Source organism: Dictyostelium purpureum (genome assembly GCF_000190715.1).
Source record: "Dictyostelium purpureum unplaced genomic scaffold DICPUscaffold_46, whole genome shotgun sequence".
Lineage (NCBI taxonomy): Eukaryota > Evosea > Eumycetozoa > Dictyosteliales > Dictyosteliaceae > Dictyostelium > Dictyostelium purpureum.
The window spans coordinates 1-27,741 of NW_003519383.1; the positions used below are offsets into that span (position 1 = coordinate 1).

A 27,741-nucleotide genomic window follows, 5' to 3' on the forward strand; every position below is an offset into this window, starting at 1 on the left:
ATTTTTTTATTTTTTTTTTTTCGTTGAATTTTATTTTTTTCTTTTTTTTTTTTTTTTTTTTATTTTTAATTTTTTGTATTTTACAAAGGCAGTTGCATGATTTTGATTTTTATTTTTTTCTATATATACCTTTTTTATTAATAATTATAATAATTATCATTTTTTGTTTGTTGGGGCTCTTAATTATTTTTATCATTTAACCAATTAACATAAATATTTTTTTTTTTTTTTTTTTTAAATTTAAAAAAAAAAAAAACTTTTAAAAAGATGATGATAATGATGGTGAAGGGCTATGGTAAAAATCCTAAAAAAAAAGGACGCGTTCGCACTTTTTTATTTTTATTTTTTTTATTTTTATTTTTTTATTTTTTTATTTTTTTTTTTATTGCAATTATATAGTTACACACACAATTATTTTTGTTGACATGACATCATTTGTAACAATTATTTTAAAAAAAATTGGATTGAAATAAAAAAAATAAAATGGGGTCCCAGCTAGCAAAGATTTTTAATTAAAAAAATTCGTTTGGTGTTTTGGTAATTAAACCAATCAATGCTATATGTAAATATTTAATTAATTTATTTACTTTGACATAAATTTTTTTATAATATATCTTTGTAGCTTCTTTTTTTTAAATTGGATTGAAATTGAATGATTTGAAAAACATTAATGCGAGTAATACAACCTCATTACATTATTGCAACACAAATTAAAACCATCACTTTATTTTCAGACTGAAATAATAGTGAATAAAAATATAAATGACAAATAACCCCATTCATTTTAAAATATTATCATTGTTTTGGAATAACTGACCCTATTTTTATTATTTTCTTTTTTTAATAAAATTTTAAAATAAAAAAAGAAAAAAAATAAAAATAAAAATAAAAAAATAATTTTTTTTTTTTTTTTTTAAAAATTTTAAACAAACATAAAATTTTTTTATTTTGCAAAATAAAAAAAAAAATAGATAAATAATCGAAGGATTCTTTCAATTATTATTTTATATTATTTTTAATAGTAATAGTATTTTTATTATTTAGATAGTATACTTTTTTATTTTTTTATTTATTTAAAATAGTATAAAAAATAATCTTTTTTTTTCTTTTATTAAATATATAAAAGTTAAAAAAAAGTATATCAATAGTAAAAATGGATCCGTTATCACCAAAAGAAATGTCAGGTGCCACAAAAACAACACCATCATCACCAACCACTGGCACAAAAAAACCAATTAAAAGATATTTACACAACTATGGTAGATACTCAAGTGTTTATAAAAATAGTTTTGCCCTTTGGGCCGAAAAATGGTATAGAAGAAGTATTTCAATTTCATTGATTTCAATTGTTCTTGTTGTTTTGACCATTTTATTCCCAGTATTAGCAATTGTTGCATTGGCATTCGATATGTATCATTATAAACGTCGTAAAGGTTTAAATTATGTCAGAATTTTATCATTTTTTGAATCTTATCTTTTAATCGAAGCCATTGCCTTATTTTCAACATTTTTAATTTATGCACTTTATATGGTCTCTTTAGTATTTGCATCTGACCCAGAACAAAAACGTTATTTCCGTTGGAATTACTGGTATCAAAGTTGGTGGGGCGGTAAAATGCTTTTTGGTTGGAGTACTTCATTATTAGGTATCCAAGTAGAACTTGAAATTGATGGCAATGTTAAAGAGAAGTTTGTTGCTCCATACAATGGTAACATTAAACAAAGAATTGCTGATTCTCTTGGTGTTGGTCCAAAAATTGTTTTCTCAAGACATGCTAGTTTTGCAGATACCCTTGTTCCACAGTAAGTATTGAATATTTATTACTGCCACTTTTTTTTTTTTTTCATTTATTAACCCTATTCATTTATTATAGAGGTATTTTCTCACAATTTTATCATATGAGATACATTGTTAAAAAAGAATTACTTTGGGATCCAGCTCTTGATGTATCAGGTTCAAGAACTCCAAACTTTTTCCTTTTCAGAGATGCTGGCACAGATGGTATGGATGTTGAAATGGATGCAATTAGATCTATGGTTTCAGATTTCAAGCCAAGTGAACCAGATGTTACTTGCATTTGGCCAGAAGGTACTAGATTCTCAAAATCAAAGAGAGAAAAGGTTTTAGAAAGTTTCAAAAAGAAAAATGACACTAAAAATTATCAATTGGCTTCAAATTTAAAACATACTTTGTTACCAAGAGTTGGTGGTGTTTTAGCTTTATTAGAATCAAACCCATGTGGTGATATTGTAATTATAGTTTTATTTTTATTTTACTTTAAATAATAATCATATTAATACTAATAATTTCAATTTTTATTATTATAGCTTTTCTGTTATCATTTTGGTATGGAGGCTTCATCCAATTTCTCACAAATGATGAATGGCGAATTATGTAATAGAGTTGTAAAAATTAAATTTGAACAAATTAAATATAAAGATATTCCAAAAACAAAACAAGAAAGAATTGATTGGTTACTTAATAAATGGGTTGATATTGATAAATGGGTTGCCAAACAAGATGAACTTTATCATGCCGAAAAAGGAACATTAAAACCAAAGAAAAATTAAATCATCAAATTATTAGAAAAAATTAAAATTAAACCATATTATCATAAATTATAATAATAAAAAAAAAAAACAATTATATTTTTTTTTTCCACCAAAAAATAACCAAATCGGATATTTTCTTTTTTTTTTTTTTTTTATTTTTTTTTTATTTTTATATTTTTATAAACATATTAAAAAAATAAAAATAATAGTAATAAAAAAAATAAAAATAAAAATAATAACATTTTTTTTTTTACAAATATTTTTATTTTAAAATTAAATATCAAATAATTTTTTTATTGTATATATCTTTTTTTTTCAAAAATAACGACATCGCAAAATATCTATAAATTGGGTTGAAGCATACCTCCCTAAAAAAAAAAAAAAAAAACTTAAAAAAAAAAAAAATAAAAATAAAAAAAAAAAAAAAAAAAAAAAAAAAAAAAAAATTTTTCAAATTTTTTTTTTTGAATTTTTTTTTGGGGTGGGTGCAATTTTCGTGTCTTAACTATTCACACATAATATTTCACACACATACACACCACACATACACACATTAAACAAAACAACTCTCCATTATTTCAAATACTATACATTGTTTTTTGATATTAAATTTATAATTATATTATTATTTTTTTTTTTTAAACTTATAAAATTGTATATATAATATAAATTTAAAATATATGTAAAGTTTTTTTTCTTTAAATATCTTAATGGACTATAGTAATAATTTAAATATAACTAGCACAAGAAGAAATAGTAATGGTGGGGTAACAATATTAACAAAATTAAAAAATAGCAGTGGCAATAATTCCCCAAATATTAGTAGTAGCAATAATAATAATAATAATAATGCAACAAACGAGGCAATTGAAGAGCTTTTAATAAAAGCAGAGGAGGAGAATGAAAAAATTATAAAAGATGAAATAATAAATGAAATAAATAATAATAGTAGTAATAATAGCAACAACAACAACAATAATAATAATAATAATAATAATAGCCACAGCCACAGTGAAGAAAATGAAGATACCGAAGATTTAAAATTAGAAGATGTAGAGGAAAATAGTGACGATAGTGGCAGTAGTAGTAGTATAAATAGTAAAAAAGAATTTGCAAAGTCACTTGAAAGTCATTTTTTTTCAAACTACACATATTATTTAAAGTTATTAGAACAAATAAGAAGGGAAGATAACAGATTTGACCATAGCATTGGTTTTAAAGTCGTTATGGAATACACAAGATTTATTGTTTTAAAGGTGTTGGAAAAAGATGAGAAGGATCAAATAATTATAGCGCCGCCATTAGTTGAAACTTTTTGGAAATATCACATTTTAAATACCGAAGAATATGAAAAGTTTTGTGGTTTAGCAAATTTAAAAATTCATTATTATCCTCCTAATCACTATGATAGGGATCATATTGTCACAGGTTATCAAAAAACTTTAAGCCTGTATAGATTGTATTTTAAAGATTCAGAATTGGATACTTCAATTTGGGTTAATAATATTTGGGAAAAATCACCTATAATTTCACCAAGGGTACAGGTTTTACCAATTATCCAACATGTTAATAGCAATGGTAATAATTCACCTCACCAGCCACAACATCCACAATTACTGCAACCACAAACACAATCGGTGCCCCAGTATCAACTCCAAAGCCAGCTTTCAAAATTGCAACAAGTGTCACAACCTTTAATATCTAGTTTATCTCCATCCTCTTCACAAATTCAGCAACATCAAACTCAGTCTCAACAGTTATTACAACAACAATTACAAATAGACCATATAATTCATTTAGAAAATGAAAATTCAGGCCAAGAGTCAAATATAGGTTCATCACCAAATTCAGCAACTACATCACCATTATTATCATCGATACCAAAAAAAAGAGGAAGACCACCTAAATTCCAGGCACAAACCGCCCAACAAATCAATAATATCGTCGCCAACATTAGCGGTAAACCAACTTCATATGGTGATGGATTTTCTCTAAACGAGAGCATCGATTACGAAAATGAAGCGATTAATAAAAAAAATAAGAATATTAATAATAGTAACATCAGTAATAGTACAATAAATTGTAATATAAATAATGATAACGATTCAACTAATAAAATAAATTATTCTTTTAATAACAATAATAATAACAATAGCAATAATAATAATAATAATCAAACAACAACAACAACCACAACAACAACAACAGCAAACATTTCAAATAATAATACACCAAATAAAAAATCTAAAGGTAATCAATCAGATAATCCTAAATGTACTAGATGTAATGAACAAAGTGCATGGAAACATGATAAAAAGAGATGGTGGTGTAAAAATTGTAAAAAATCATTTACCCCAGGAGTAAACCCCAAACCATATAATAGTGTCGCTAATATTGGCCATAGTGGTGGCGGCGGTTTACTTATGTCAATCAGACAAGACCAAAACTTTCACTCTCATATAACTCCAAACTCATCAAATATATCACCAAATAAACAAGAAAATTTTCAAAAATTAAAAAGTTATATTAGTGTTATAAATAGTGAATTGGAACAGCAACATAAACAGGATAATAAAATAATACAAAAAGATATTAGTGGTTATGGTGCAAAAAAAACAGATCTTGATGATGAAGAGGAGTACGATTATGACGAAGAAATGGTTATAGAAGAAAATAGTAGTGGTAGCAGTAACAACAGCAACAGCAGCAATAATAACAATCTTGATGACCCAAATAAAGAGACAGGAGGTTTTACCGTGTTTTTAAAGGATGCAAATGGTGTAACAAATATTAAAGTGCTTAAAAAATATACAGTAGAACAACTAAAGCACTTGATCAAACGTATAAAAGGAGTCCCAACAAACCAACAGTATTTAGTATATAATAACAAATATATTGACAACACTTGTCTTTCATCAACTTTAGAATCACTTGGAATGGTCAGGGATAGCACTGTTTATTTAGACTTAAAATAAACTAAAAACAACAACAATAATATAAAATACAATAATAATTTATAAATAAAAAATCGAATCAGTTTAAAAATATAAAATAAAAAATCATTGTTGTAAATATAGCCATTGTTCAATTTATTATTTTCTATTATTTTTAGTTGTAAAAAAAGAAAAAAAAAAATATAATTAAAAGTTTTTTATATTTTATGTTTATTTTTTATTTATAATATAATATAAAATAAAAGATAAAAAAAAAAAAGATGGGAATGTAAATATTTGTATAAATTATTGAAATATTGGATTGTTTTTTTTTTTTGTGATTTTTTTTATAATTTCTTTTTTTAATTGAAATATATAATAGAGAAAAAAAAGAAATGGTTTATTATTTTTATTCATCATCGCCTAGTACCATGGTGAATTGAGTTTGAGCATTTACAGATAGAGATCTACGTCTTTCAAAGGTAGTTTCTTGAAGTTTTGATAAGATTGGTAATTGGGGTAATGGTTGTGGTGATTGAGGTGATTGTGGTTGTACCCATCCACTATGGTTCATATTTACATTGTTATTATTATTATTATTATTGTTATAACTTGGGCTTGAGGAAAAACTAATTGGTGACATTCTACCATTTTCAAAAATATTACTACCTGAAATTTTCATAAAGCTTGGTGGGGTGTTTCTTAAAGAATTATAAGGTGAGTTTTGGGCACTACCGCCACTTGATGTATTAACACCAATACTACCACTAGAATTGTTGTTTGTTAAATTGAAAATATCAGGAGCTGAATAGGAGAAGCCTTGGAATGCCATTTGGTCAGATTCAGATAGATTTGAATTTGTTGTGTATGGATTAATTGGTTGGGATTGCAAAGTGCAGGCAGGATCAAAATAAGATAAATCTAATGGACCTATTAAATGGGGCTTGAATGGTGGGTCGACTTCTTTATTTAATAGTTTGGACCAATTCATACTCTTAAAGAATGGATGAGCTTTGATTTCCTCGACATCTGACTCACCAGATCCCAAACGTTTTGTGGGGTCTCTGTTTAATAAAAGTGATATTAGAGATGCTGCATTCTTTGAGATATTTGGTGGGAATTTTAATGGAGATGATAGGATTAGTTTGGACATTTCGTGTGGATCTTCACTATAGAATGGTGGTAGGCCGGCAATCATTTCGTAAAACAAAGTACCTAATGCCCACCAATCAACGGATCTACTATAGCCAGTACCAGTAATAATTTCGGGTGCTACATATTCAGGGGAGCCACACATTGTAAAGCAATATTGACCTTCTTTTACATCTTCTTTACATAGACCTAAATCTACTAAACAAATATTACCATCCAAGTCCATCAAAAGGTTCTCTAATTTCAAGTCACGATAGATTACACCATGTTCGTGGAGGAAACCGATAGCCAACATAATTTGCGATATATAAAAACGAGCTGTCTCCTCGCTAAAAGTTTCTCTTTCCGAAATATGGTAAAATAATTCACCACCTCCGATGTAATCTAGTACCATACACAAACTATCTTGTGTTTGAAAAGAGTACTTTAAACCTACGATGAATGGGTGATAATATTTCTTTAATAGCTTTCGTTCAGTGAATGTATGTCCTACTGCGTTCATATTTAAACATCTATCTTTTTTTATTATTTTCATTGCATATAATCTTCCTGTATCTATTTTTTTAACTAAATTTACTTGACCAAATGCACCTCTACCAATCATTCTTAAATATATAAAATCGTTAACTGAAACTTTTTTCTTTTTTTTTTTTTAAAAAAAAGATCGTTAATCGTTAGAAAATTATACTTTAAAAGAATTAATAATAATAAAAATAAAGTTTTTACATACACCAGAATTTGTAAAACTTAATTTAACATGAATTGAGACTGATGGACTACCATTCAATGGGAACCATTGATCACAAAATTGTTTTTTGAATGTTAAAAATGGAATATAAACTTTTCCTATTAATTTAGCTAAGTTAGTATTTACACCACTTATGACAGGACTTCCCATTTTTACATCATTATTATTTTTACTGCTACTATCGCTAATATTGGTTTGATTAAAATTACCTTGCCAAATGGATAAAGCTAATACGGACTTTGATGAAATTACATCACTTATTTTTTTGAAATATTTCAAAAAAAAAATTAGTTTGATATTATTTTTTTTATGATTAATGAAAAAAGGTTTTAAAATACTTACAAGGTATATCCTTCATTCCATTCGATTGGTGATTGGTCTCTAACAATAATTGAAGATGTTTGTATTGATTGTTTTTCCAATGAAGCTAAACAATAAATTCTAACAGGTTCGTCTATTTTCAAACCTTTTATACTCTTTAGCGAGAAAAATAGTTGAGCTTGATTTTCTAGAATATCTTCATTTAAACTCCATGCATGTTCTTCTTGCTGTTTTTTGGATAGTAACGAATTATAAATATCTTTAAGCATTATATGATTTTATATTTTATACTTTATATTTTATATTTATATTTATATTTTATAATAACAACAGATTTAAATAAATAATATATATATTTTTATTGTGGAAAACAAACTTTTTATTTACATAAAAAAAAACAAAATAAAATCTTTAGTTTACAACAACAAAAAAATAATAAAAATAAATAAAGCTATTTCTTTTTTTTTTATTTTTTTATTTTTTTTTTAATTTAAATTTTGGGATAATATATAATAATATTTATAAAAAAATATGATATGAATATTGAAAAAAATATTTACAAAAAAAAAAAATAGATATATATAATAGTTGATTAAATTGATCTGATTCAACACAACAAAATAAAAAAAAAATAAAACACTATGTGATCTATTGTTATTATTACGAGGTTATATGGATAGTAATTTTTTTTGGGATAGAATAAACATTTAAAAGAATTTGGTTGTTGTTATTGATAATTATTATTAAAATAATAATAAAAAATAAAAAAATAAAAAAAAAAATAAAATATAAAAAAAAATTTAAAAAAAAAAAAATAAAAAAAAAAAAAATATCCACAAATTTTTTTTTTTTTTTATTAATATTTTACTTTTTCCAAAGAGATAGCATTAAGATTTTAACTATTAAATAGAATCAACCCCATATTAATTTTTTATTGACAAACACAAATTTAATTTTTTTTCCTTTATTCATAATAATTGATTTATTTGAAATCTTTAATTTAGCAGATTGCGAAAATACACATTATTACAACTTCAACAACAAAGTACTTTATTTTATCAATGGGTGTTAAATTTGTAAAAAGAAAATTCTGCTATATTCCAAAAAAAGTAAAAAAGTAAAGATACAATATGCACACATTTAGATTAAGATTGAAAATTTAAAAAAAAAAACCCATTTTAATTTTTTCCTACACAGAATATAGTTAATATTAAATTTGATCTAAGGGATAGTTTTTTATTATTAATAATGATAAAGAAAAATATCTATATTTTCTTATTATAATAATTTTATGATAAAAAAAGAAAGAAAGAAGCTTATTTAAAGAATTTCAAACAATCAATAAACAACATCCAAACTAAAATTAATTAAGAAATATGATACAAAAGCATCAAAGGTCGAAAAGAAATGTGAAAAGAAAGATAAATATGGCCGTCGTCATGACTACCCTTCTCCAGCCACCAATTATTCAAATGATGGTTATAAACAAAGAAAACTTCAATACAAAAACCAATCATTACAAAAGAAAACAGTCATCTTATTAACAAAACTTCAACGTATCGATTCAAAACTTTAATTCTTTAACCCTACCCAGTTCCAGCCCAAACCTATTCATACTATCTTTTTTTTTTTTTTTAAAAGTGAATCATACTATCAACAGGTTTCTCCAAAACCATATTATCCACAACAATCATATGTAAAAAAGTAAAAGATTTTAAAACTATTATTGTGTTATGTAAATTTCTAAAAATTTCTGCAGCGCATTTATCAACATAGTTTTCTTTTTTTTTTAAAAGTGAAAACATAGTTTTGGTATTGAAAAAAAATGAAAGCCAAATACATTCGGAACTAACGCTAAAATCACCGGAAAGATGAATCCGTATTCAAAAAGATATGCGCATGCTGGGAATCGAACCCAGTTCGCATCCGTGGCAGGGATGCATCATACCACTAGACCACATGCGCAGTTTGATGATAATTGTTAAATCCTGCATAATTATGTGTTTTTGTTGAAACCAAGTAGTAACCTCATATTTGCCCCAATATATGTAATTAAGTTGGTAAAATTCAGTAAGAAAAGGAAGGATCTATAATTTTTAAAACAATGCGATTAAATATAAAACTAAAAAAAAATTAGTCTCACAACACTCACATTCGGTGATAATTTTAACCAAGTAATTCCACCCGGCACATTGCCAAATAGTCTCAGACTATTGGGAATATTTGTACATCAAATGATCTGCCATCTGGGTCTTTGTATTGGTTCTTAAAGTGTTTCTTGAAGTATTCGTATTTTAATAGCTTTACATGTTGTCTGAACAGCATATTACCATCGAAAGGGATACAAACATCAATAACACGGATGATGTTTTACTTTATCAATGACTACAATATCAGGTTTATTTTGTATTGAGTCAGAGTTTTTAAAACAGACATCACGTAAGATTTCAACATTGATGATGGTTTGATTGTTTTCCTTTAAAGAGTTTGAGAAGATGGGTGCCTTGAAGTTTGTGATGTTGGGATTTCATAAATCTATTATAAAAAATTTATTGATTGTAATAGTTAGTTTTTTAAATAATATCCCAATTGTCCAAATAATAAATCGGGGATGGAAAAGTTTATAAAAATGTTATCTTTTCATTAAAAATTATATAATAATTAAAAAAAGAAATAAATAAAATATATTTATTTTTAAATTATATTTTTATTTTATTGAGTAATAAATATTTTAAATTGGTAATTAAAAAAAAAAAAAAAAAAAAGAGAAAATTGTTTTTTAAAAAAAGAAAAAAAATTTTATAATAAATTAAAAAAATCTTTTTTATAATAATATTTATAAAAAATAAAATAGTTTTTTAAGTTAATTATTGAAATAGTTTTTTAAGATTTAATCATAAATTTTTTTTTTAAAAAATTTTTTCAATTATTTGAAATTTGATGATAAATAAAAAAAAAAATCTTTTTTTTTTTGTTAATCAGAAAAAAAGACCATTATGATAAAGAAATTTATATTTTATTTTATTTGATTTCTTTTTTTTTATTTTGATTATGTTCAAAAAACTATAAAAAGAAAATTTATTTTAATTTTTTTTATATTTCAAAATAAAAAATGAAAATAAAAAATATTATATTATTTATTTATATTATTCAGTTATTGTTTACAAGTGTTTTTGGTGCCGAAAAAAAAGTTAATGGGGAATTAACATTCTATGCTGCTGGAGACAATTGTCCACCCAGTGCCGAAATTGCTTATCCAACGACATCTATGCCACAGGCTGGTGGAGTAGGAACTTACAGTGATCCTATTACATGTGCTAGTGCCAGTGCATGGTTTCCTGTTCATTCGCTCGTTTATATCCCAGCTTACAAAAAGTATTTCATTATGGCCGATTCATGTGAAGAATGTGAAAATGAATGGGATGATGATGGAACATACCATATAGATGCTTGGCTTGGCCCATCCACAGTTTCACAGGGTACAACTAATTGTGAAGTCCAGCTCTCTTTAAGTAATACCCAATTTATTATTAACCCTGTTTCGACATATGCCGTAATTACAACACCATTCTTCCAAAATGGAACTTGTATAACACCTATCACAGATCCATGTGTTGATGAGGGAAATGAATGTGGTAATACTTGCCAACTACCAAGTGCTATGTCTTGCCAAGCTGCAGCAAACTTGTTTGGTATAACTTTAGCTAGATTTAAAGCATTGAATCCCTCTCTAGGTTGCACAAGTAATATTGCCAAAGGTAAAACTGTTTGTATGAGTGGTTCGTGTGGTGGCCCATAAACCTTTGGATTTTCAATCTTTTTTTTAAATATTATTTATTAATATAAAAAAAAAAACAAAATAAAAAATAAAAAAAGAATTTTATTAAAAAAACCAATGTTTTAAATTTTTTAAAAAAAAAATTAAAAAAAAAAAAAAAATAAATCTGTATATTAAAGATTACATAAAAAAAAAGATATATAAACCCAATTTTCAAGAAAATATATTTATAGATAGTAATGGTGTAAATGATTAATAATCACTTGGAGCCCATAATAAAAAAATAAATAAAAAAAATAATTTAAAAAAAAAAAAAAAAAAAAGGCATTAACAGATTTTACAAACAATTAGTTTAGAAAATATATTATAAAAATAAACAATTTTTTCTAAAAACGTTTGAATATTATTATTTTTATTATTTAATGAAAAAAAAAAAGATAATATTTTTTATTTAAAAAAAAAAAAAAAATTATTTAAAGTAAATAGTAATAAATTGTTATTTGTTTAAACACACTTTTTTAAATAATTTTGTATTAATGAAAAAAAACCAAAATATAGATATAGATATTGTCATTATATAAAAAAAAATTATTTGTTTTTTTTTTGTTGCACATGGTCATAAAAATTATTTAAAAAAAACAAAAAAAACCATAAATCTTTTTTTGTTAAGGCTTGCAAAAGATTATAAAATAAAAAAGGATAATGATTATTAATCAACATTAAAAAGAAGATAAAAATAATATTTGATTTTTAATTATTTTTTTATATTTAAAAAAAAAACTATTTAAACCAATTTTTTTTTTTTTTTAAATCATCATTTGAACAACAAATTAAACAAATAAAAACAAATAAAAAAAATAATAAATAAATTTTAAAAGCTATTATATTAAAAAATGTTATTTAGTAAGTTTTTATTTATAATAAATTATTTTAAGAAAAAAGTATTATTAATTATTTTTATTATTTTTGATGAATATAGAATCAATTGCTAATATTTCAATGTTAAACAATAAAACCAATATTAAAAATAATGAAAATATAGAAATTATCAATCAATGTGATAATAAAGTCAATACATGGAATCCCAGGTATGTATAAAAAAAAATTAAATAATTATAATATTATATACTTATGATTGTTATTTTTATTATTAGATATGTTTTTACAAAATTCAATCTCTTTTCTATGACCGCTATAGTCTAATTTGAAATAAAACATTGAATATATCTTTTTCATATGTTACCAAAGGAATTTTAAAACAATAAAATTATATAATTATAACAAAAAAAATAATAATCAAAAAAAAAAAAAAAAAAAATAGAAAAATAATGAAAATTTGTTTAAATAAATTGTCATAATAATAATTGTTTTTATTTTTATTACTTTTTTAATTAAAAAAGAGAAAAAATTATTTTATTTTGATGTTTATTTTATTATTTTATTATTATATACTATTATTAACTCACACATCACTGTTTTCTATTTTCTATACACTAGTTATTCTCCCACCAAAAAACCATATCAAAAATAAATTATTTTTTATATTTATATCTTTAATATTTACCTACACAATTTATTTCGATCTTCAGATTACACCAAATTGAAAACAATCAAAATTAATAACTAAAATAAAAAAATAAATGAGTTTTTAATTATCATTAGAAGTTTTCATTATATAATTTGGTAATGATCAAAATAAACCATTTTTTATTTTTTTTTTTTTTTATTTTTTTTTAAATTTTTATTTTTATTATTTTTTTTTTTTTTTTTTTTTTTTCAAATTATAATTATTTTATCACCAACAAAGTAAAATCAGCAAAAAAAAAAAAATAGTAGAATAAATGATAAACTATAATTATTTAATAACTTTTTTTTGTTTTCTATATTAATAAACACGTAACAACTAAGAGCTACTTTATAATTATTATCTTTTTTCGAAATTTTTTTTTGGTTTTTCTTGGTGGTGATTATTTAATTATAAACACACACATAAAAAGAGATTATATTTAAAAATTAGGAAAGTGATTAGATGACAATTACATTGTTATCATGGAACAGATATTTGACTACTGATAAATATCATATCCCTTAATGATTCCTTTAATTTTTATTTATTTATATACATTTATATTAAAAAAAACAAGACAAAAAAAAAAAAACAATGATAGATTTATTTATCTACTAAAAAAGGGTAAGATATAATCAAGATTATTAATGTTTTTTTAATTATTATAATTTATTAGGTATTAAAAAAAGGTTCGATAGTATTGTTAGTTCCAAATAAGAACATTATAATTTTGATTTATTATAATTTTTTTTTTTGAATTTCAGTACTATTTTACTTTTATCCAGTCTTTTTTTAGTATGTATATTTATAAAAGATTTAAAAAAAAAATAATTGTGTGTTTTTTTGGTTGTGTGTGGGTGTTTAAAATAATTATAATAATAATTTCTTTCTAATTATATGTCACCAAAAAGCACAAAAGGGTTTAAATTAATGTATTTAACCACTCCTTTTTTTATTTTTTTTTTTTAATTTTATTTTTAATTTTAATATATCACAACATTAAAATTTTTTTTTTTATCATATTTTTTTATCATATTTTTTATTTATTATATTTTCGACATCATCTTTATAATATTGATTTAAATAATAAATATTTATTCATACAATTTACAATAGTTTATAAATAAAATATATAATATTAAATAATAGTAAATTAACAAATAGTAAATAATATAATTAAATAAATAAATAGTATAATTAAAACAATTAATAATATAAAAAATAAAAAAATAAAAAAAAAGGTAATTATTTTTTTTATTTTTTTTTTTAAATAATCATACTAATTAATTAAAGTTAATCTAGATGATGGATTCAACATCAAAAGAACAAGAGATTCTTAAGGGTTATATTGAAAAGTTATCAAAATCCATAAATTATCAACAAATTAAATATGAATTATCCAATTTTTTAGAAACAAAGGATACCTTTATATCAAATGACTTCAAAGAGTTAATGCAAAAGATAATATCGGTCATTAAATCTCCAGAGACCTTAATTACATTGTCAACAACCAGTAAGCAAAGAATAAGCTTTCTAGAGTCATTAAAAATGGATACAATAATCGATCCTCAAGATCAAATATTTAAACCAATTCATTCAACTATAGAATCATTAAAAGAACTAAGAAATCAAAAAATTCAACAAATAAACCTATCAAATAAAGAGCTACTATATATAAATCAACTAATGAATCAATTGATCTCATCATATCAAGTGTATATTGAACAGTTTATAGAAAAATTAATACACAATTGCAAGAACAATCCAAAAAAGAATAACCTTACTCTTTTCAAGGAGCCTTTGATTTTAATTAATGACCAGTTACAATTCAAACAATTGATAGTATCCGATGATGAACTTATTAATAGTAGAATAGACCTGTTAAACAACACTTTAAAGAAGAGTAGTAGTAATCATAATATCAATACAATGGATAATAATATTAATATCAACGATAAAATCCAAATAAAAATTAAAAGAAATAATCCAGTCAAGGAAGATGCCTTCTATTCCTTCTTTCATCAGCTATTTAATGACCAAAGTAATTTAATAACCCCAACACAGTTTTTAATATTAAATAATAATAATATAAATAATGATAACTATAACAGTTTTATTCAAATGTCCTTATTTTCAAATGGTACAAGTCTAGAAAAATTCCTAAAAGAAAATCAAGATGATATTTTACAAACTAAAAGAATTAACAAAGAAAGTTTCAGTCATCATTTCCTTATTGATCTATTGCTCTATCCATCAAATTCTAAAGCCTCCCATTATATTTTAGACCCAAGTACTATGAAGTTAATAAGAGTGAACAATGGAAATATATTGGAACTAAATGAATCAAATCTATTAATAAAATCAAAATCAAATATAGATCCAATCAATACAAGTAACGGTATCACTTCAAATAGTCCATGTGAAAGTTCCGAAATTAAAGAGGGTTTAGAAAATAATCTTGATGGTGCTGATATTAATAATAACAATGTTTTTCCATCAACTTCAAATAATAGTTATAAAATTAATAATGTTAGAAATAGTTTCTTAAATCATTACTTAAATTTAAATAATATTTTATTTACAATGATATTATTAATGCAAGATACAATCCAAAAAAATATATATGATAAAATTATTCAACAACAACCAAATTTATTCATTTTAAATTGGTTAATTTCATTATTACATAAAGAACAAACATATGAGTCATTGGTAAAGTCATCATTTACAACAATTCCATACACTCCACCCTCAACTACTCATGCAGCAACAACAGCCACAAATATAACATCATTACCACATTCCAATACATCACTTAATGATTCCAATATAATCAAAAATATAAATAATAATCAAAATGATATAAACAATTATTTAAATAACTTTTATCAAAAAATAGATTTTCCATTAAAATTCAAACCTGGATCAATAGTTTTAATGTTAAAGAGATTCTTCAAAATTAAACATATTTTTGAAAATTATCAAAAACAACAAAATACAATTACCCATTATGAATTGTTAAAAGAAGTAGATCCATTGGCATTCCACTGCTACAAGTCTTTATCGTTTTTAAATCAACTACCTTTACAACAAGTTTCTATTATCAATAATCAAAAATTAGATATAAAGAAATTAATTATTGAAAATTCCACAGTATCAAGTTTAGATGAAGCCAATTTGCAATCACTATTTCAACAGGTTGAGAACTATAACTGTAGTGATCCTTCTCAAGATTTATCAATTAAAGAGACCATTAAAGAATTAATTTTAAATTCAGATTTTGGTCAGTTCAATAATGATAGCTATTTGGTTGAATGGTGGATCGAAACTATTATTAAAATTGGAAAATCAAACTATTTTACCCCGGATGAAATCCAGTTTTCAAGTTCTTGGAGAGATAATGCTAGTTCAATTATTTTAATATTATTAGAAAAAGATTCCCCAAGTCAATTAATCAAAGAGTTTATGCGAATTATAAAACTTTCACCACAAGAGTTAAATGATATGGATATTTTATTGCTATTATTAAATCAACATAAAACTATTTCAGATATAAAGATGGTTGGGAAGGTCTTATTTTTAATTTCAAATGGTTGTGATGTTAATAAAATAGGCGGAAAGAACCAAACTCCATTAGAAGTTGCAGCTTTAAATAAACTTTATGAAACATTCAAAATTTTAATAGATTATGGTGCAGGTAAAAAAACTGTACACTCTGTCATAAACAAATATTATCAATCCTTAACTCAAAAACAAAAATTAGATTTCAAACCATACCTTTTAAAGCTATCCTTTATAAACCCAAAAATTACATGGAAAATTGCACTACAACAACTTTTACCATTAAGCTCATTCCCAATTCCAAATAATACATCTGCTTTTACAATCATTTCAACTAGTACAGAAGGTGAAAGATTATTATCAAATGAGTTCTATAATCAATTGTTTAGTAGTTTTGATGGCTCCCCAAGAAAGACTAACCTTTATGGTACAAGACATGTCCCATTAATTCAAGATCAATATGGTAATGGAATTTATTTCAAATTTTTTCCACAGTTGCCCGGTACAGAAATTGCAATTAATAAATTATCAGAGATATTATTTGGTTATTTGACACCTTATTGTGAAATTGCATCTATCAATGAAATTCCGGTACTCTTGGTTCAACAAATTAATGGAGAGGTATTGCATGATGTAATAATGAACAACCCCGAAAAGCTTGACCAGTTAGATCCATCAAATATTTCAAAGCAATTAACAATGTCAATGATAACCAACAATGCTGATGGAAGCTTAGGTAATTTTATAATATCACCCATTCCCCAATTTAAACCAATCAGCAAAGCAAACTCTGGTCTATCCTATAGATTACTTGCAATTGATAGTGACCAATGTTTTTCACCATCCTCCAGTAGACAACTAAAAAATACAAATGGGTTTTTATCTACATTAGCTCCAACTGTTGCAAAGCAAATACAAATACCATCAACAAAACCATCACTCCAAGTGGAAACATGTCTTTTCTTTTTAAAACAAATGAACGAGCCAATTCATCAAGATATTGTCGATAGTATTGTTGGGCGTGATATTTTAGAGGTTTGCGAATATTGGCTTATAGGTTTAAAATTCCATCATCAATACTCTATTGATCACTTTAAACAATTTACAAAATATCAAAAAGATAGAAAGACTGTTATTGGTATTACATTTGCTGAAGGATATATTAAATATATTTTTTCAAAACTTTTAAGGTTGCAAAAGACATTAGAAAAAAAATCAATCAAAAGTGTTACCCATTTTGAACTATTAGAAATTTTAGAACCCACAGTCGCCAGTAGATATAAACAAATTCTTTCAAACAGTATAAAAAATTCACCTAGATCACCAAGAGCATTATCTCCAGCTGTAGATAGTTTTTCAAAGAAATTTATCGAAGACTATAAAACTCTTAAAGGTGCACAATTTTACAATTTAACAAACTCTATAAACTCTTGCACTTTCATTTTAGAATCAAGGGAATTACCAAATCCACAAGATATTATTCCTCTATTGCTATCAAATAAATTAGGTCCAGATCAAGCAATGCAAGAATTAAATGATATCAAAGGTCAAATAGATGCATTAAAAGTTTTAAATCTCATTAAACTTAATGAATCAATAATAGATTCATTGTTAGAACAATTTTTAAAACAAGCTAATTTCAACAGTTTATCGGCTCATCAACAAATCAAACTATTTAATTTAATTAAAATTAAAGATATACGATTCCTTTATATTGATAATAGTACCGAACTCACAACATCTATTTTCAAATTATTTAACTTGGACTTAATAAAGAAAATTTCAATTTCAAATTGCCGTTACATAACCAGTATTTCAAGTGGAGCAACACTTCTTAGTAGTAGTGGTAGTGTTATGGGTTACAACGTTTTAGAAATGCCTGTTCTCACTGACTTAAAGGTTATTCAATGCGATGGCCTTACAACCATTGAATTAAAAGCAAGATCTTTACACTCACTCAAAGTTATTGATTGCAAAAACTTACAAATCTTTGAAGTAGATGCTCCAAGTTTAAAGATTTGCAATTTAGATGGCTCTATCCAGCACCAGCCTATCTATACAAAATTATTAGAGTTTGAAGAATTAGAATATTTAAATATCTCTCGAGTTAATTTAATTTCTATTGGTTTGTTGGAACAAACCTTCTTTCACTTTAAAAACTTGAAAACATTTATTGCAAAATCAATCAAGCATAATGGAACTGTATATTTAAATATGCCAAAAGTGGAAACCATTGATTTTCAAGATTGCACCAATTTATCTTATATTAAAGGTGGTACGCCATCATTGAAGAGCTTATTACTACCAGCAAATTTATCTTCAACAGAAAAAGAAATAATTACAAGAATCAAAAAAAGATTTATAACTTTAGTAGGTAAATTTATAATTTCAGATCAATTCCAAAAAGAAGTTGACTATGTAGTAAATAGATCACCACACGAATATGTATTTGATATTCAATTCTATTCAGATTATTCAAAGATCCACTTCCCAATTTCAAGTTTAATTACAATATTTTTAGATTTATCCTCAAATAAAGATACAAGTGTTCTAACACGCGAAAGCTATTCGACCATTAATAGTAATTCAATTGCCCCATTTTCAATTAAAAATCCATGTCCAACTCTACTTATGGTTTTAGGTATTGAATCTAAGCAAGAATTAAATGAAAAACAATTGCAAGATATAAAGCAATATAAAAATAATCATCATATTCAAAAAGTAATTTATATCCCAATTATAAAATTCTCTTATCAGCAACACTATTTTAAAGATATTATTTTAAACTATTCAAATAACAATTTTATTGAAATTTTAAATACTATCGAAACTTTTAAACAAAATAATAATAAAAAAAATTTAAAATAAAGGTATTTTTAAAGTTTTAAAACTATTGTTATTCAGTTTTACAAAAAAATTATTTTTATTTTTCTAATTTAAAGTTGATTACTTTTGATATAATAAATCATCAGTACTTTAATCAACTACCTTTTTAAGTGAAGATGATTCTTCATTAACTATAGTATTTTTATTGTGTTTTGTTTTGGTAAGTATTTTATATTTATACCACATTGCACACAAGTTGGGCACAGTAACGTCAATTCATTTATGATTTGGAAAACCAAGATGAAATTCTTTTTTTTTTTTTTTTTTTTTTTGTAATGTATTCATATGCATTTTAGAATTAAATGAATATTACAGTTATAATTATATCTCAACTAAATAATATATTTATATTTTCCTTTATTTTAAATAATTTATTATTTAAAATTAAAAATTAAAAATAAAATAAAAATAAAAAATTTGAAAAATTTAAAAAATAAAATTTTATTTTTTAGTTTTCAGTTTTCGGTTTTAGTTTTCACAAACAAAGAATTGTATTTTATTTGATTATTAGAATTATTTATATTTATTATTTATCTATAACTAAAGTAGCTCCATCTACATTACATTTTAAAAGTGAAGATAAATTTCCATAATCTTTGGGAAGATTAATCATTTTAAAAAAAAATTGTTGTCTGAGGGATTCGAACCCTCGCATCAATGATATTGCAGCCTTAATGCAACCCCTTAGACCAACTCGGGCAAAACAACATTTTAATATTGCACCCTATTTTATTTTTTTTAACGGCTTTTTTTTTATAGTTTTGGTTAAAGATAAAATAATTTGTGTTCTACTATTTAATAATTTGCTTTATTATTATTATAAAAATTAACCTTTTTTAAATCATAAATAAAACTTTATTTTTATTATATTTTTTAAAATATAATTTTTAATTTTTTTTTTTTTTAAATTTTTTAAAAAAATAAATTAATAAAGTTTTTTTTTTTTTATTTTCATTTTTTTTTAAATTCAAGCAATATCAATCATAAAGCCATTTGTGTCTAGTATAGCTTAAATTTAGTTCGTCTCCATTTAGAATCCAGTCCTGCCAATAAAGCTAGCTTTTTTCTATTTATTGTATTTTTATTTTTATATATATTTATTTATTTTATATTTTTGTACATTTAACTTCTTTAAAATAAAATTACCCTATAGTAATTAATTAAAAAAAATGGGTATTATTTTTTCTAAAAAAGTAAGTATCTCTTATATTATATACAATAGAAATAAATATTAACTATAGTTTTATTTTTATTCAGAATAACTCCATTGAAGACTTCTTAGCTTTGGAAACCAAGATTTCAAATTTGGAATCCAAAATAAAAAACAAAGAGGAAATTCATTATAGTATTTTTTGGAGTATTTTTTTCTTCAACATAGTTATCCCAATTTTTTTATTATTTATTTCATTCACTATAGGTATAACTCTTTCAGATGACACATTGTTTTTAAAAACACTATGCTATTTATTTTCAGCAGTATTCCCATTCATGTAAGTTTTTCATTTTATTTATTATTTTTTATATAATATTGGTATTAACATTTATATTATCATTTTAGAATTTATATATTATGGATATCATTTGAATTCATATTTGGAACAGTAACAGAAGACTACCAAAATGAATTAATAGAATTAAATATTTATATGGAGATCTTATTAGAAGATAAAAACCTCCAAGCTGATTTAAAAAGTTTACAAATATATGAAAGAGTTATAAAAAAGAGTAGGTATCAGAAAGTATTAACAAATATTATTATAGTGATATAGTGTCTAACATTTTTTTTAGAAAATAATCATAGGGCTCAGCAACAACAACCAGAGAGACTTCAAGAGAAACCAAAAATACCCCAAATTTTAAATCAATGGGCTTCAAAAGAAATTGAACCAAAAGAAAACAATACTATCTTGGGGGAATTAAAAGCCATTAATAATCATTTGTCAAATTTTGTCGTTTTGAGAAGTTTAGAAACTGATCAACTTGACCTCTTTTTATCAAATATTATAAATTGTGCTATTTATTTCGAAAATGTACCAGATGATGTCAAAACTATTAGTAGTCTAATAGTTTCACAAGTATTTGCTCAAGCACATTTTGATTCAAATATTTCACAAGATCATATAGATATGATCGAATCATATATTTTAGAGCTATACAGAATCATTAATAAACACACAATGTATAGATATCATCAAATAGAAGGTACTATTTCCGTATTTAAACATTTCACAAATTACCTCCAAAATAATCAATATAATGTTATAATCAAAGATATGGTTTTAATCGACTTGGTTTGGAGTTCTGCTTTAAATTTCTTTGAAGATTTAGAATATCTTGAACTTAAGCAAGAATTCCGTCAATTGTATAATGATACCTATTATATCGTTAGCAATTATTTCAATTTTACCAGCGATACCATCCGTTCAGAAAACCTTATTAGATTTAATAACAGTATTAAAAATTTCTGGGGTAGTTTATAACCGATTTACATTCAATTATTAGTTTGGTGCAATTTTTAAATATCATTTCTCTGTTTCCTTAATCAAAAGTAACCAAGGTATTATATCTTTATTTATATTATTTATTTAATATTAACTCTTTATTAATATTTTTTTATATTTATTAAATTAAGATTACTATTTTCAGCATTTTTCTCTTTATGTTGTTGTTTTTTCAAATTAAATCATTCTATTGTTTTATTCCCACAGTAATTACAGCCCATTTCATTTTGAAGCAGTACAACCACTATATTTTAAATAATTTTTATTTTTATATTTAAATTTTTTATATTTATTTTTCAAATCACTGTATAATATTTTTAACATTAGATTCAAACAATAGAAAGTAAGTAAAATATCATATAGTTATAAAACAATAACAACCAACATATATAGAATTTGATTTAAAGTAATATTGAAATAGTGAAAAGATTATCTAACCATTTTAATTTTTATTTTTAGTTTGAAATACTTAATAGATATTAAATACTATTGTAAGGTCTGCCCATACGGATTTAAGTGAACAAGTGTCTCTACTATACCAACTATTAATTCCTATTCAACCCATTCCCCAAAGCTCTAAGATCAGCCTTTTATCCAAGATATCAGAATTCATTTGTCCTCAATCTTCCTTGGTCAATCAATCGTGCTCTCTGAAGCTCCATATACTAGTATCTTTAAGCAGCTTATCAAGTAAACTCCAATCTAAATTTTCAATCTAATCAACTTTTTGATGAATACCAATTTGTTCTGGCCAAACAAATATGGTAGATAGTCAATTAGTTCTAGATGAAAAGATTTAGATTTTCTTATCCTACAAACCTCTGTATATTATATTTCAAATTTGGGCATTTTTTTTTTCAGTTAAGAATTAGAAAGATGAAAAAAATTATTGAACCCAAATATCCACATAAATTAATAATATTAAAACCTAGAAATAACAAAGTCAAAAATCAAAATAGATAAAAAATATTTCAATCAAAAGATTCATAAATTAAAAGTAATAGTTATCTTTTTTTAAAATAAATTTTAAATTTTTTTATTTTATTTTATTTTATTTTTTTTTTTTTTTTTTTTTTTTTTTTTTTTTTTTATTAACTTTAATATTTGGTTTTATATATTCGGGTCCTCTTTATATTTAATAACAGTACTTTAAATATTATAGAATGAATTAAAAAAAAAAAAGTTATATTCCTTTTTTGAAAAAAAATTTAAAAAAAAAAAAATTTATTTTTGTTTTTTTAATTTTTTTATTTTTTTAAATATTTTTTTTCAAATATTAACGAAATTAAATTATTTGTAATAATATAAATATTTAACAATTTATAATAATGAATACAAATAATAAAAAAGCTAAAACTGTATCAAATAATAAAACTATAGCAACTAAAAATTCGGATAATGGGTTTACTATTGGTGAAAATACGATTTGGGATTTACAAGCAAGTTTATTGAATAGACCAGCAAGAAAACAAAGTACACATATAAATTCAAGATATGAAGATCATGATGTAGATACTACAGAATATAATATTTGGTATCATAGAAAGTTAGGAAATAAAAATTTTAAAGATAGGGATATATCCGAAACAAGATGTAATGTTTTAAAAGATTGTGGTAAAACAAGAGCTGGTAAAAATGCATATTTTTGTTGCCATTTTTCTAAAGGTAGATGTGTAAATGGAGCCGACTGTACGTTCCTCCATCGTGTTCCAACACCAGAGGATGATAAACGTTTAGAGATTACACATGATATTTTTGGTAGAGAAAGACATAAAACCGATAGAGATGATATGGGTGGTGTTGGTAGTTTTAGTAGAGATAATAGAAGTAAGTAAAAACTAACCTCTATCATAAACCAATCATTATATTCATTTTACTGACAATTGATTTATTTTATTTATTTTAATATAGCATTATATATTGGTGGTATAAAATCAAATTTAGGTGGATCAATGGAAGATGTTGTAAGAAAACATTTTGAAGAATGGGGAAAAATTGAATATGTACGTGTAATTTTAAATAGATCGATTGCATTTGTAAGATATTTCTATAGAAGCAATGCAGAATTTGCTAAAGAAGCAATGGCAGATCAAACATTAGATGGCGGTGAATTATTAAATGTTAGATGGGCAACTGAAGATTCAAATCCATTTGCTAAAAAAGTAGATGAAAGAAATGTTCACAGAGTAGCAACTGAAGTAATTAATAAAAGAATTAGAGAAATGACACCAGATGATCAATCAGCATTAAAATTTCAAATGACAGGTCAATACCCAAATACTGATGTTCAATATGATAAATATGGTCAACCTATTCAAGCTCCAAACTCAACACCCTATCAAATTCAATATCGTGGTAGTCAAAATTATGAAGTGCATCCATATGCTTTACAGTATAATAAAGATTTAGAAAAAAGACAAGAAACTGGTAATGTGGACGGCAATGTTGCCCCATTGGGCGGTGTTGGTAGTTACTATAGCCATGACGCTGGCCACATGAATAAGGAGCTTCAACAACAACAGTACGAAGAATATTTAAAATCATATTATCAAGCCTATGGTTATGACTATACAAAATTATCAGATGAAGAAAAACAAAAACTTCAACAATACTATCAATCCTATTATTATGGCAATCAAACTCAAAATAAAGAAAATGATGAAGACGACGATGAGGAAGAAGATGATGAAAACGATGATGAAAATGATGATGAAGATGAAGAAGATAATGAACAAAAAAAAGAAAATGATTCAAATAATGAAAATAACAAAAACCAAAATAACAAAAACCAAAATGAAAAAGAGGCAAACACTGACAAAGAAGACAAAGAAGATAATGAAGATAATGAATAAAAGCTTTAAAATAAATTGTTAATTTTTTTTTTTTTATTTATAGAATTAAAAATATATTCTTTAAAACTTTTTTTTCTTTTTTTTTTTTATCTAATAATTAAATATTTAACCAATTTTGTTCTATAACATTTTCTAAAGTAATTTCTTGATTCATTTCGAAAATTTCTAAAGAGGATTCTTTAATTTTATCTAAAATTGAATCTTCATCTAAATCTTTGATATTTGTTGTAATTGATAAAAATATAAAACGAAGATGTGAATGAATGTGGGAATGTTCACCTATAAAATTTGGTGTTAAAGTTGTTAGCGATGTACAATCGGTTAATTCTATTGCTTCTAATAATAACCATCTATCCATTGCCAATAGAATAGCATCATCTTTGATATTATAACAAGAGATACACGAAAATACCTTCATCTTTGGACAAGCATACACTAATTGTCTAACAACTTCATTTGATAAATTATGGAAACCACCACCAATAAACAATGTCTCTATTGATTTTGAACACTTTGATCTAATTAAAGTTGATAAAACTTGATCTTTTACCAAAGGTGTATATGCAATATCCAAAACACTTAGAAAGGAACATTCCTTAAAAAACTCCCCTAAATGAACTAAATTTTGTGGACTATTTGACATTTTGCAGTGAGATAAATAAAGTTTCTTTAATCCTTTACAATTTTTACCTAAAATTGAAAATATTTCCCATGTTATACCTTTACATTGGGATAATCCAATTATTTGCAAATGTAAATTCTTTTTTGAAAAATTCTAAATATATAATTAAATAAAAAAATATTAATATTTTTTAAAAAAAAAAAAATAAAATAATAATTTTATATTCACATTAAAAATTTCATCGGTCATTGGAGTACCATCTAATCTTAAAGTTGTTAACTTTGATAAAACTGACGACATTTCTTTTAAGTGGGACTCTTCTAATTTTGTGAATTGTAACTCTAATTTTACTAAATTAAGATTAACAGTCACTAAATCTATTAAACCCACAGAGGCTTTAACAACTTTTGCTGAAAAGGTCACTAAAGTTTCAATATTATTGGACATATCTGATAAACCTTGATTTGTAATTTTATTACAATATGAAATATCTAAATCTTGAAGATAAATACATTTTTTAGCTAGAACTATTAAACCCACATCATCAATTTCGGTATGTGAGATATTAATTGACAATAAAGTATTGGGAAAAACTCCAGATACCTCAAAGGCTAATTGCGACCTTGGAGTAAATAAATTTGAGGATGCTGATGAAATTGATGACAATGACTGAATGGAAGGTGATAAACTTATCTTTTTAACTACAGGCTGATCACCTCTTGGAGATATGGGTTGTAGTTGATGTTGGGATTGATTTTGGGCTTGAGGTTGGGACTGATTATGAAGTTTTTGGTTATGACTACTTAATCTTGGTGATAACAAAACATTATTTTGTTGTTGATATAATGTTTGATTTTGAGGATTTCTACTATCTCTTGGAGTTGGTGGAGCACTAATACTACCTCTATGAATAAATTGCTCACCAGGGGAATATAGAATTAAATTTAATAACTGCGATGTTAATTTTGGAATAGAACAGAGATCTAAAGAGGCCAAACCAGATAGTTTTGAAATGGACTGGGACAAAGAGGATGACAAAGAAAGGTCAATATGGCCAATATTTAAAGTTTTAAGCTTACTACAAGTTGTAGTAATTATTAATAATGTTTTTTGACTAATTTTACAACCGGCTAAATCTAAATAAGCTAGATTTGGTGATAACTTGATTAATTTTCTAATTACTTGATCGGAAATTAATGAGCATTGACGAAGTGAAAGAAATATCAATCCACTATCGCTTGAAAACAACCTTGGTGACAATACTAGATCGTATAAACTATTTGATAAAATATCTTCATTAATTTCATTTAACATTTGCTTTTGGTTTGAACTATCATAATTAATATTTTCATTTTGTTGTTGCTTTTTCTTTGAAAATATTTTATTTTTTAATGAAAATCTTTTTTGTTTTTTTAAATTTTGAATTGTATTACTATTATTTGAACTATTAGAGCTATTATTACTACTAATTGAACTTGTTTCATCAGAATCCGCTGCTAAATTGGTGGACTTATCAATAAACTCTGTTGATCTTGATTTTGATAAAACCAAGGGTGTTGAAAATGATCCTGATGTTGATACTGGTGTTGACGATGATGATGATGAGGATGATAGATTACTAATTATTATTTTTAGAAATGTATCATTGATATTATAGCAATTGGTGAAATCTAAATTTTGAATATTGGTACAAAGTTTTAAAATATCTTTTGTTGGATCTATTATAGAAACTTTACTTTTTACTACACTGAAATCTAATGATTTAATTTTATTATCTATTATTGATTGAAAAGGTGTTGACTGGAGTGTTATCTTTGAATTGTGAAATAATCTATACTCTAGCATAAAATGAATCAACTCCTCCCTTAAATCAAGAGGTAATTTTTCTAATAATATTTGGTTACTATTATTTGTACTATTAAAATATGGATTTTGATTTGATTCTATAATTTCATTATTTATTTTTTCTAAAATAATTTTTGATAAATGAATTAAACATAAATTTTTTAATGGTAATAAATAATTTTTTTTTAATTGATTTAAATATTCAAATTGTGTAGAAAAAATATTATTACTATTGTTACTATTATTAATATTATTATTATTATTAATGTTTATATTTATATTTTCATCTGAATTGTTTATATTATTTGTATTTTCATCACTGCTATTTGCTGAAATGTTTAATGATGATGATGATTTAGATTTCATTTTATATACATATGAATTATTATATATTTATATTATTTATATTACAACAAAAAACT

At 24.0% G+C, this 27,741-nt stretch overlaps 8 protein-coding genes across 8 annotated transcripts; 6 read left to right on the forward strand and 2 right to left on the reverse strand.

The window, feature by feature from the left end:
- Positions 1-1,177: 1,177 nt before the first annotated feature.
- On the forward strand, positions 1,178-2,664 carry DICPUDRAFT_53560 (uncharacterized protein; the record flags this gene model as incomplete). The annotated part of the gene is made up of 3 exons (XM_003285411.1): positions 1,178-1,803; positions 1,875-2,250; positions 2,329-2,664. 3 exons carry the CDS (start codon positions 1,178-1,180, stop codon positions 2,569-2,571), a joined length of 1,245 nt encoding a protein of 414 aa, XP_003285459.1. The 3' UTR covers positions 2,572-2,664.
- Positions 2,665-3,263: 599 nt separating this feature from the next.
- DICPUDRAFT_149346 (uncharacterized protein) lies at positions 3,264-5,528 on the forward strand (the record flags this gene model as incomplete). The annotated part of the gene is made up of 1 exon (XM_003285412.1): positions 3,264-5,528. The coding sequence occupies one exon, from the start codon at positions 3,264-3,266 to the stop codon at positions 5,526-5,528; it is 2,265 nt and encodes a 754-aa protein (XP_003285460.1).
- A 367-nt stretch (positions 5,529-5,895) lies between these two features.
- Positions 5,896-7,976, reverse strand: DICPUDRAFT_149347 (uncharacterized protein; the record flags this gene model as incomplete). The annotated part of the gene is made up of 3 exons (XM_003285433.1): positions 5,896-7,278; positions 7,369-7,642; positions 7,729-7,976. The coding sequence occupies 3 exons, from the start codon at positions 7,974-7,976 to the stop codon at positions 5,896-5,898; spliced, it is 1,905 nt and encodes a 634-aa protein (XP_003285481.1).
- Positions 7,977-8,768: 792 nt separating this feature from the next.
- On the forward strand, positions 8,769-9,283 carry DICPUDRAFT_149348 (uncharacterized protein; the record flags this gene model as incomplete). The annotated part of the gene is made up of 2 exons (XM_003285413.1): positions 8,769-8,816; positions 9,080-9,283. The coding sequence occupies 2 exons, from the start codon at positions 8,769-8,771 to the stop codon at positions 9,281-9,283; spliced, it is 252 nt and encodes an 83-aa protein (XP_003285461.1).
- Positions 9,284-10,819: 1,536 nt separating this feature from the next.
- On the forward strand, positions 10,820-11,506 carry DICPUDRAFT_29357 (uncharacterized protein; the record flags this gene model as incomplete). The annotated part of the gene is made up of 1 exon (XM_003285414.1): positions 10,820-11,506. One exon carries the CDS (start codon positions 10,820-10,822, stop codon positions 11,504-11,506), a length of 687 nt encoding a protein of 228 aa, XP_003285462.1.
- Positions 11,507-14,357: 2,851 nt separating this feature from the next.
- On the forward strand, positions 14,358-21,979 carry DICPUDRAFT_149351 (uncharacterized protein; the record flags this gene model as incomplete). The annotated part of the gene is made up of 5 exons (XM_003285415.1): positions 14,358-19,334; positions 20,757-20,844; positions 20,917-20,989; positions 21,058-21,224; positions 21,288-21,979. The coding sequence occupies 5 exons, from the start codon at positions 14,358-14,360 to the stop codon at positions 21,977-21,979; spliced, it is 5,997 nt and encodes a 1,998-aa protein (XP_003285463.1).
- Positions 21,980-23,298: 1,319 nt separating this feature from the next.
- On the forward strand, positions 23,299-24,852 carry DICPUDRAFT_53563 (uncharacterized protein; the record flags this gene model as incomplete). The annotated part of the gene is made up of 2 exons (XM_003285416.1): positions 23,299-23,827; positions 23,912-24,852. The coding sequence occupies exons 1-2, from the start codon at positions 23,329-23,331 to the stop codon at positions 24,850-24,852; spliced, it is 1,440 nt and encodes a 479-aa protein (XP_003285464.1). The 5' UTR covers positions 23,299-23,328.
- Positions 24,853-24,949: 97 nt separating this feature from the next.
- Positions 24,950-27,685, reverse strand: DICPUDRAFT_149353 (uncharacterized protein; the record flags this gene model as incomplete). The annotated part of the gene is made up of 3 exons (XM_003285434.1): positions 24,950-25,627; positions 25,703-27,092; positions 27,312-27,685. 3 exons carry the CDS (start codon positions 27,683-27,685, stop codon positions 24,950-24,952), a joined length of 2,442 nt encoding a protein of 813 aa, XP_003285482.1.
- Between the last annotated feature and the right edge of the window lie 56 nt (positions 27,686-27,741).